The 11,409-nt window shown below is 43.2% G+C and overlaps 1 protein-coding gene across 1 annotated transcript; it reads left to right on the forward strand.

The window, feature by feature from the left end:
- Positions 1–2,878: 2,878 nt before the first annotated feature.
- On the forward strand, positions 2,879–7,364 carry LOC112216766 (serine/threonine-protein kinase pim-3). Its single transcript, XM_024376824.2, has 6 exons — positions 2,879–3,378; positions 3,723–3,832; positions 3,949–3,999; positions 4,112–4,475; positions 5,333–5,509; positions 5,691–7,364. Exons 1-6 carry the CDS (start codon positions 3,291–3,293, stop codon positions 5,882–5,884), a joined length of 984 nt encoding a protein of 327 aa, XP_024232592.1. The 5' UTR covers positions 2,879–3,290; the 3' UTR covers positions 5,885–7,364.
- Positions 7,365–11,409: the final 4,045 nt, after the last annotated feature.

Genomic DNA, 11,409 nt, shown 5'->3' on the forward strand with positions numbered 1-11,409 from the left:
AGCGCAACTGGAGAACATTACCCACCCCTATGCTCCATATTTTCCTCTGGCTGCCCCACCACCAAAGAAAATGCTGAGCTAGGCTGAAACACCTGCATTTTGGAGCTGCCTTACTCAAGAAAGCAAAAAATAGTAAGTTTTTATTGGTCTTTATTAACTCAATTATTATTTTTATGAACTGACACGTATCAAAAGCGCAATGTACTGCATCATGGGAAAGTTGTGATTGACTGACTGATCTACAAACAATAATGAGTCGTTATTTATGATGCAAGGTGATTTGTTGTTTGCAGTCGTTTTGATGCTCTCGAACACGACCAATAGCTCTTTGCTGGACAGCGCAAACTGGTACCTAGACTTTGTGTTGCACTTTGAAACCCACACCAACCGTTACATATAGCACCACCCACCAGGTGAAATGCTGTGAAAAGATGGGCATGGTTGAGTGGTAAGCCTGAAGCAGAAGAAAGTCGAGGAGTGAAGTCGGGGAAGGTGCATCTACTATAGCCAAAGGTCAGATACTGATGTGGTTTTCCAACAGGAAGGCTCAGTGCAACGTGGTAGTGTTTCCATTGTTTACAAAAGTTTTTATTTGTAATGTTGAAATAAACATGTCTACAACCCCATATCACACACTCACAAACTGTAAATATATGTGTGTACATTGTACTAACAATTTGGGAGAGAAGGCCTCAAATGACTACAACATAAAGCTAGTTTGCTAAACAGTGCATTATTTCTGGCAATGTTCAGCAAGTTTAGTTACGAAGACTTTGCATCCCGTTTCAGTCACGTCTTTGGTCCCGTTCGTGTGGGTCAAACTTCATGACCTTTGATCACATGCAATCGACATGTATGCGCATATTGGATGTGTTGGTTGACATGTAGACGCACTTTGGACAATTTTATCTGAATTATGCAACACACATTGAAAGGCGGTGACCAACGATGGTTGGTGGACAAGTTCTGGCCTGGTTTAGATCTTATCTGTCGAAAAAATATCAGTTTGTCTCTGTGGATGGTTTGTCCTCTGACAAATCAACTGTAAATTTCGGTGTTCCTCAAGGCTCCGTTTTAGGACCACTATTGTTTTCACTATATATTTTACCTCTTGGTGATGTCATTCGGAAACATAATGTTAACTTTCACTGCTATGCGGATGATACACAGCTGTACATTTCGGTGAAACATGGTGAAGCACCAAAATTGCCCTCCTGTGTTTCAGACATGATGCAGTGGATGGCTGAAAATGTTCTACTTTTAAACTCGGACAAAACAGAGATGCTGGTTCTAGGTCCCAAGAAAAAGAGCGATCTTCTGTTGAATCTGACAATTCATCTTGATCGTTGTACAGTCGTCTCAAATAAAACTGTGAAGGACCTCAGCGTTACTCTGGACCCTGATCTCTCTTTTGACAAACATATCAAGACTGTTTCAAAAGACTGCGTTTTTCCATCTACGTAACATTCCAAAAATCAGAAACTTTCTGTCAAAAATGATGCAGAAAAATTCATCCATGCTTTTGTCACTTAGGTTAGACTACTGCAATGCTCTACTTTCCGGCTACCCGGATAAAGCACCAAATAAACTTCAGTTAGTGCTAAACACGGCTGCTAGAATCTTGACTAGAACCCAAAAATGTTGTCATATTACTCCAGTGCTAGCCTCTCTACACTGGCTTCCTGTTAAGGCTAGGGATGATTTCAAGATTTTACTGCTAACCTACAAAGCATTACATGGGCTTGCTCCTACCTATCTTCCCGATTTGGTCTTGCCGTCCAATAATAAGGCAGAACAGTTGAAACTGGAGCAGCAGCACGGCCAGGTGGACTGGGGACAGCAAGGAGTCATCATGTCAGGTAGTCCTGTGGCATGGTCCTAGGGCTCAGGTCCTCCGAGAGAGAGAAAGAAAGAGAAAAAGAGAGAATTAGAGAGAGCACACTTAAATTCACACAGGACACCGAATAGGACAGGAGAAGTACTCCAGATATAACAAACTGACCCTAGCCCCCCGACACATAAACTCCTGCAGCATAAATACTGGAGGCTGAGACAGGAGGGGTCAGGAGACACTGTGGCCCCATCCGAGGACACCCCCGGACAGGGCCAAACTGGAAGGATATAACCCCATTCACTTTGCCAAAGCACAGCCAACCCAGACAACCACTGTGATTATTATTATTTGACCCTGCTGGTCATTTATGAACATTTGAACATCTTGGCCATGTTCTGTTATAATCTCCATCCGGCACAGCCAGAAGAGGACTGGCCACCCCTCATAGCCTGGTTCCTCTCTAGGTTTCTTCCTAGGTCCTGGCATTTCTAGGGAGTTTTTCCTAGCCACCGTGCTTCTACAACTGCATTGCTTGATGTTTGGGGTTTTATGCTTGGTTTCTGTACAGCACTTTGTGACATCAGCTGATGTATGAAGGGCTTTATAAATACATGTGATTGATTGATTCGTGGTCCCCTCGAACGCGCCCATTGCGTCCCAGAGGAAATGAGAAAGTGCGTAGGAATTCCCTCCACGTGCGCTCAAATCACCCTTTTACGATAATGAGCATTTGATTGGTCCAAATCGAAAACATGGTAATTGTATAAACCATCTCATTGGTGAAGTCCTCCAGGTCCCTAGAGAACACAGCGCAAAGCCTCCAGACAAGAGATCATTGAGCGTCTCATACTATGAGAAAGTAGTACGTGTATACATATCATTGTATCTGAGAAATTACACAATGGTTATTTTTATATTGTAGAAATCATCCTATTAATTCCTTTATCTCTACATTTCAATTAATCATTGCCGGGTATAACGACAAATTCCAGGAAAATACCGAGTAGTCTTTCGGGGCGGAGGGATACAACCATCCTCCACTCGTTAAAAAACATTGGCGTTATAGAAAAGGTAGGGAAAGACCGTGACAAAGCTCAGACAGCAAATACATTCCGTAATATCGACAGTCTTTTGGACTTCTTACCATATTTTGCGATTGCTACTAGATAATAGTTAACCGCTCTGCAAGTGTACTGTTTTCAGTACTTCAAGAAAACTGGCATCTTCAAAGTGCATGAATTAAGATACAGGATTCTCGTTGTACGCAGCGTTTCTAATCTGGAAAAGGACGATGCGGCATTTTATTTGAGACATCGACGGGGCGGGTGGATTTGGCACACTGGATTTATTAGCTAGCCGCTACCAGCGCTAACCTTTTCAATCATATTTACATAGGATTGGATCAGAATCTACCTTTTCAGATAAACACGAATTTAGTTAAGTCTTCCGTTCGAATATGTTGTTGTCAAAGTTTGGCTCATTCTCGCACATTTGCCACCCTTCGAGCATGGACCATTTACCGGTGAAAATACAGCTCCAGCCAGGTATGATTCGAACCCGCTGTCATTCTTCGTGCTTTACATAGCCGGAAAAGATGGACTGTTTATTGAACTTAGATTTGTTAGTCATTCATGCTTCCAATAATGAAATAATAATTGTATTTGACTAACTCTAAAAATCCTTGCATGGGACTATTTTAAATGGCTTCGTACTGTCCATATGCACGCCAACTGTGATTAACATAGCAAACGTTAGCTAGGTAACTATACCTGTCTGTGTCTGGAAAAGCTAACGTGAGTCAACAGCTGCGACTCGATTGCTTATTTTGCGCTGTGCAAGACGAGACTGTCATGTATGCTTATCTGCTCTGAATTTGATGTTTCGCCAGTTAAAGTGGAAAAGGAGCCGTTCGAAAAGGTCTACACTGTGGGATCCGTGCTGGGCAGCGGTGGATTCGGCACAGTCTACGCTGGTAGTCGGCTCTCGGATGACGCACTGGTAAGCATAGGAGCGCTTTGATCTCGGCACATGGCGCCATCAAGGCATCTCGTAGTTATTTACTCATTTACTTCGTTGTAGCTAATGTGTATTTGTTTTCTCTCTCCCGAAATTAGGTCGCAGTGAAACATGTGCCGAAGGAGCGGGTGACCGAATGGGGAACTATTGTAAGTATCACCACTCCGGTTTGTTTAGGTTTTTCACCCATGTCAGTTGTTTTTTGGTAATTGAATCGATTCTAGGTCACTCAACTCATTTGTGATTCATATTTTCTTACAGAATGGTGTGATGGTGCCTTTGGAGATTATTTTATTGAAGAAAGTCAGTTCGTCGTTTCGGGGGGTTATAAAACTCCTGGATTGGTATGAGCGACCAGACGGCTGGTTGATTGTTATGGAACGGCCGGAGCTGGTCAAGGATCTTTTCGATTTCATAACGGAGAAGGGCGCCTTGGATGAAGAGACGGCAAGGGGATTTTTCCGTCAGGTTTTGGAGGCAGTCCGCCACTGCTATAGCAGCGGGGTAGTTCACAGAGATATCAAAGATGAAAATCTGCTGGTAGACCTACGCACTGGGGAGCTCACGCTTATTGACTTTGGTTCAGGGGCGATTCTCAAGGACACGGTCTACACTGACTTTGACGGTATGTACTCTACCCTTACTCAATGCGTTGCCAGCAGTGGCTCCGTTGTATTTTCTGAGTTTGTTGTGTTTTTGAAGGTGCATTAGTCTGCACTGACCCATGACTTGCTTTCAACTATATTTGTTTGTTTTTAGATACTTACTCGCCTTATTAGATCATCTGATATAATCCCCCCTGTATTTGCCGGTGTGTCCACACGACGCTGTGACGCAGTGGTTTGTTTTTGGTACCTCATAGTTTCCCTCGGTTGGTGACGACCGATCAGCCGATCCTTATTCATTTTGATTCTCCCTATGTAGTTAATTTAAAGTACCCTTTATAAATGTCATATTAGTCAATTTAACACACTATTGTGGTAAAATAGGTTATTGTTATATGTTGAGAATTGTCTGTCGTTAAGAAACGCTCATTTCAAAGCCTTTAGGTAATGGCAATTGGGCCAGCTGCCACGTAACATCTGTTTGTTGTGAAACCTGAGCTTGGGCTGATTCATGTCACGTGATGGCTCACATTGCGCACTCGAGTTTTTGTTTGGTATCCAAGTTACTCATGCCTGGAGGGAGGGGAGTGAGGCGGGTCACCCAGTTTCATAGAGATTTGTTGTGGAAAAGAAAAAGCCATTATAACACCAGTATGACATCCTTGTTTTAGATGGGATTACACTTGCCTTGTTTGGCCTTTATAGAGACATTGTCTGACTATTTTTAAATATCCATCATTTATAATCTTTCCAAATCATACAGGTTTGCAATATAGGCCAATTTTATATTATTATTGTCACATGAAATGTCCCAAATAAACTGTTCTGGTGCCATTACAGAAGTCAAGGAGTCACTAATCAGCCCTTTCTTCTCCAGGTACAAGAGTTTATAGTCCACCAGAGTGGATCCGCTTCCATAGATACCACGGGCGCTCAGCTACGGTGTGGTCGCTAGGGGTGCTGCTGTATGACATGGTCTGTGGAGACATCCCCTTTGAGCAAGATGAGGAAATCCTCCAGGGGAGACTGTACTTCAGGAGGAGAGTGTCTAATGGTGTGCGCTACCTCTAATATACAACCTACAATCATAACACATTTCTAGTCTTAAAACCTATTTCTTAACACTATTTTTCTACTTCATTTCTTCCTGCCTGTGTGTTCCTATAACCCTCTATCTCCCTCTTGTCCCATAAAATACTAATCCATGTTTTCCCCTTTTCTCTCCCTCCTTCTAGAGTGCCAGCAGCTGATCAAGTTGTGCCTGTCGTTACGGCCCTCAGACAGGCCTACTCTAGAACAGATCCTTGACCACCCGTGGATGCGCTTGGCTGGGGAAGTGTCGATGTCCAAGCCTGAGGATGGGGACATCCGGCTGAGGACCATCGACACGGACACATCTAGCACAAGCTCCAGCAAGGAGAGCCTATGAAAGAAGGAAGAGGGGATGAGAGGAGAAAAGGAGTGAATGGACATGAGGGGATGGGGGGGTTTAACTGGACTTAAAAGGGCTCTGGTCCTTATGCCCCACCATGGCTTGGGCTGGCAGAATTATTTTTGGTTTCCTTTTGTAGGGAATTATTATAATTTATTACGGTTTGTTCTTCCTTTTATCTTGTTTATTTTATTTTTTATAACTCATGAATTGTTTCCAAATGTGGAACATTTGCTGTTTGGGCGGTCTTTACCAGTGACTATTTATTTTGTACTTTATTATTTTCTAATTTGTTATAACAAGGCTGATTTATGCATCTGGTTTAAAGCCCCTTATTCAGACATAGCTGCTCTCATAGAGCTTGGAGAATGCTTTATATTTAAATGTTTTTGATTTGGAGTGCCTTTTTGAAAGCTGCTTCTCTCGGGGGCTTTTGTCATAACTTTTTGTTGTTATAACCCTTTCGGGCTGGTTTGTTGGTACGTATCCCACCCTGTCATGATGGAGATTAGTTGTCTTCCTCCATAACAGTGTGGTAAACTACACCACCCAGCATTCTTAGGGATCATAAAATAGGGGATGAAGGCGGGAGTTGACTGTTGACCATGGAATACTTGAAATGCAACTCACTCACACTGCGCCCCCTTACTAAGCTGCTCACTCATACTACAGCCTTGAGTTGTTTGGATTTCTCAAAATTGGATCCTTTCATTTCTGAATGTGTATTAAAACTACATTATCTGTGTGTTTAGCCCCTTGGAAATGTATTTTAATTGAATGTTTTCCCCCCCATCTCACTACTGGCACTACATTGCTCTTGCCCTGGACTGGTGTATCATGGCTTAAGTGTGAAATGCACAATCAATGCAATATTCATGGTCTCAGTTATGTCTTTCACAATACAAATATTGTGCAGTCCCCCCCACCCCCCCATGCTGTTAATTTATACAGAATGTGTAGACATTCCACACTCTTTTGGCTCATATTTATTGTGGATGTTTAAGAGAAGGTGAGAAATCCCAGAACTTGCATATCTTTACATGGCCTGTTTTGCATTCCTGTAATGATATTTTTACACTTCAACAAAACTTTTTTTTGTTTTTTTTTTGGTTGTGGATGGATGCACTGAATTTGTCGAAAGGGAATAAAACAAGGTTTACTTACATTTGGAAGAGCTATGAATGTGATTGAACTCCTTTTTATAGTCCTGTAAGTAATGTTGGCTTGACTTAATCTAAAAGTACATCTGCTTTTTGGGGTACATTATACTTGTGCTGTCTCCATGCATTAAACTCCATGGACGCACATGGCTATTGGGTTAGATAAGGCTATTCTAGTTAGTGACTATGATGAATCTGTGGCTTGCCTGGTGTTAGATATTCTCTTTCAGTTTAGCTGTATGACATGAATGATAGATCTGGTGATGCAATTTTTTTTTTTATACAAACATTTCAATTAAATCCCTTTGTACATAAATCATACTTGTGTTGTCTTATTGACCTACTGGTAAAAATTCCTCATACAGTCATTGATGAAACTATAAACCAAACATTGTTAAATGGGTAAGGATGTTTGCATCTATCTATAGACAGTCAGAACAGCCTCAATTTGTCGGACATGGACTCTACAAGGTGTCAAGCATTCCACAGGGATGCTGGCCCATGTTTGTATTTCTATTTATTATGGATCCCCAGCAGCTACTCTTCCTGGGGTCCAGCAACATAAGACTTACATACAGTTTAAAATACTACATGACATTACATAACACCTTCCCCAACACATTCATTGTGTGCCCTCAGGCCACCACCACATATTTACAATACAACATCCAGGTGCCTGTGTGTGTCTTCTCAGTCCCCGCTCTTCCATAAGGTGTATTTTTATGTTTTTTCAATCCAATTCTACTGCTTGCATGAGTTACCTGATGTGGAATAGAGTTCCATGTAGCTGTGGCTTTGTATTACTGTGCACCTCCCATTGTCTGACTCCAATGCTTCCCACAGTTGTGTCAAGTTGGCTGGATGTCCTTTTGGTGGTGGACCATTGATACACACAGGAAACTTGAGCGTGAAAAACCCAGCAGCGGTGCAGTTCTTGACACAAACCGGTATGCATAGCACCTACTACCATACCCCTTTCGTAGGCACTTAAATCTTTTGTCTTGTCAATTCACTCTCTGAATGGCACACATACACAATCCATGTCTCAATTGTCTCAAGGCTTAAAATTCATTTAACCTGTCTCCTGCCCTTCATTGACACTGATTGAAGTGGATTTAACAAGTGACAGCTTTCACCTGGTGTCATGGAAAGAGCAGGTGTTCGTAATGTTTTGTATACTCAGTGTATGTGACGTGGCTGTATTAGCTGTACACAGAGAATGACTGAGTAGGAAAGTGACACAGGAATGAGGCAGGAGCCAGAGACATGCATCATCACACTCACAACACATCCCTGAACCTAGCTAGAACTAATTGGTTTTCCATTTAATGCTGCCGGCCTCATCTGCCTGCCATACAATAACAATAACATAAGTCACTCCATTATTGGTAGAGCAGAGCAGTGGGCTGTGAGAAAGAGCAAGGTAGACGATGTTCGTCATCATCTGTAAGTCAGTGTTCTCCAGGAAGTGGTAGTGGGGGATGGAGGGACGAGTGTTGTTGTTGTTGTGGTGGGGAGGTGCTGCCCCCTCTGGTGACTCCCTGCCCATGAGCTGTTATGGCACCTCACCGCAGATAATGACCATAGGCACAGATCTAGGCGCTACCCCTCAAGCTAAACATTAACTGTTTGAAGTGAATCAAATCAAATCAAATTTATTTATATAGCCCTTCGTACATCAGCTGATATCTCAAAGTGCTGTACAGAAACCCAGCCTAAAACCCCAAACAGCAAGCAATGCAGGTGTAGAAGCACGGTGGCTAGGAAAAACTCCCTAGAAAGGCCAAAACCTAGGAAGAAACCTAGAGAGGAACCAGGCTATGTTGGGTGGCCAGTCCTCTTCTGGCTGTGCCGGGTGGAGATTATAACAGAACATGGCCAAGATGTTCAAATGTTCATAAATGACCAGCATGGTCGAATAATAATAAGGCAGAACAGTTGAAACTGGAGCAGCAGCACGGCCAGGTGGACTGGGGACAGCAAGAAAACAAAAGCAAAAAACACATAACAGATCTTAGTTCAGTGTCTAAGTCAAGTGTCCATGGTTAACTGTTAAAGTGTATCCTAAATATGATATGCAAAGTACATTTTTATAGCTCTCCCTATCTAAAAATCATATATCATCAAATCAAATACAATTGTATTTTTCACATGCGCCGAATACAACAGGTGTAGACCTTCCAGTGAAATGCTTACTTACAAGCCCTTAACCAACAATGCAGTTAAGAAAATACCCCAAAAAAGCAAGAGATAAAAATAACAAATCATTAAAGAACAACAGTAAAATTACAATATACAGGGGGTACCAGTACAGAGTCAGTAGGCAGTGCACCGGTATTGAGATAATATGTACATGTAGGAAGAGTTATTAAAGTGACTATGCATAGATAAAAACAGAGTAGCAGCAGTGTAGAATAGGAGGGGGGGGGGGCAATGCAAATAGTCTGGGTAGCCATTTCATTAGATGAGTCTTATAGCTTGGGGCTAGAAACTGTTTAGAAGCCTCTTGGATGTAGACTTGGCGCTCTGCGGTAGCAGAGAGAACAGTCTATGACTAGAGTGGCTGTAGTCTTTGACAATTTTTAGGGCTTTCCTCTGATACCGCCTGGATTTATAGGTCCTGGATGGCAGGAAGCTTGGCCCCGGAGATGTACTGGGCTGTACGCACTATCTGTAGTGCCTTGCGGTCGGAGGCCGAGCAGTTGCCATACCCGGCAGTGATACTCTCGATGGTGCAGCTGTAAAACCTTTTGAGGATCTGAGGTCCCATGACAAATCTTTTCAGTCTCCTGAGAGTGAATTTGTTTTTGTCGTGCCCTCTTCACGACTGTCTTGCTGTGCTTGGACCATGTTAGTTTGTTGGTGATGTGGTCGCCAAGGAACTTGAAGCTCTCAACCTGCTCCACTATAACCCTGTTGATGAAAATGGGGGTGTGCTCGGTCCTCTTTTTCCTGTAGTCCACAATCATCTCCTTTGTCTTGATCACATTGAGGGAGAGGTTGTTGTCCTTGCACCACAAAGTCAGGTCTCTGACCTCCTCCCTATAGGCTGTCTCATCGTTGTCTGTGATCAGAACTACCACTGTTGTGTCATCTGAAAATGTAATGATGGTGTTGGAGTCGTGCCTGGCCATGCAGTCATGGGTGAACAGGGAGTACAGGAGGGGACTGAGCACGCACCCCTGAGGGGCCCCCGTTTTGAGGATCAGCGTGGCGGATGTGTAGTTACCCACCCTTACTACCTGGGGGCGCCCCGTTAGGAAGTCCAGGATCCAGTTGCAGAGGGAGGTGTTAAGTCCCAAGGTCCTTAGCTTAGTGATGAGCTTTGAAGGCTCTATGGTGTTGAACGCTGAGCTGTAGTCAATGAATAGCATTCTCACATAGGTGTTCCTTTTGTCCAGATGTGAAAGGGCAGTGTGGAGTGCAATAGAGATTGCATCATCTGTGGATCTGTTGGGGCGGTATGCAAATTGGAGTTGGTCTAGGGTTTCTAGGATAATGATGTTGTGAGCCATGACCAGCCTTTCAAAGCATTTCATGGCTACAGACATGAGTGCTACGGGTCGGTAGTCATTTAGGCAGGTTACCTTAGTGTTCTTGGGCACAGGGACTATGGTGGTCTTTTTGAAACATGTTGGTATTACAGACTCAGACAGGGAGAGGTTGAAAATGTCAGTGAAGACACTTGCCAGTTGGTTAGCGCAAGCTTGAGTACACATCCTGGTAATCCAATGTCTGGCCCTGCGGCCTTGTGAATGTTGAACTGTTTAACGGTCTTACTCACATCAGCTGCGGAGAGCGTGATCACACAGCCGTCCGGAATAGCTGATGCTCTCATGCATGTTTTAGTATTTTTTGCCTCGAAGCGAGCATATAAGTTGTTTACCAGCCCTGCCACACACGACGAGCGTCAGAGCCGGTGTAGTATGATTAGACTTTAGTACAGTGTTGATGCTTTGCCTGTTTGATGGTTCTTTGGAAGGCATAGCAGGATTTCTTATAAGCTTCCGGGTTAGAGTCCCGGTACTTGAAAGCAGCAGCTCTACCCTTTAGCTCAGTGCGAATGTTGTCTGTAATCCATGGCTTCTGGTTGGGGTATGTACATACAGTCACTGTGGGGACAACGTCATCGATGCACTTATTGATGAAGCCAATGACTGATGTGGTGAACTCCTCAATGCCATCGGAAGAATATTGGAACATATTTCAATCTGTGCTAGCAAAACAGTCCTGTAGTTTAGCATCTGCTTCGTCTGACCACTTTTTAGTAGACCGAATCACTGGTGCGTCCTGCTTTAGTTTTTTGATTGTAAGCATGCATCTTGAGGATAGAATTATGGTTAGATTTGCCTAATGGAGCGT

Source organism: Oncorhynchus tshawytscha, linkage group LG17, assembly GCF_018296145.1.
Source record: "Oncorhynchus tshawytscha isolate Ot180627B linkage group LG17, Otsh_v2.0, whole genome shotgun sequence".
NCBI classification, from domain to species: Eukaryota; Metazoa; Chordata; class Actinopteri; order Salmoniformes; family Salmonidae; genus Oncorhynchus; species Oncorhynchus tshawytscha.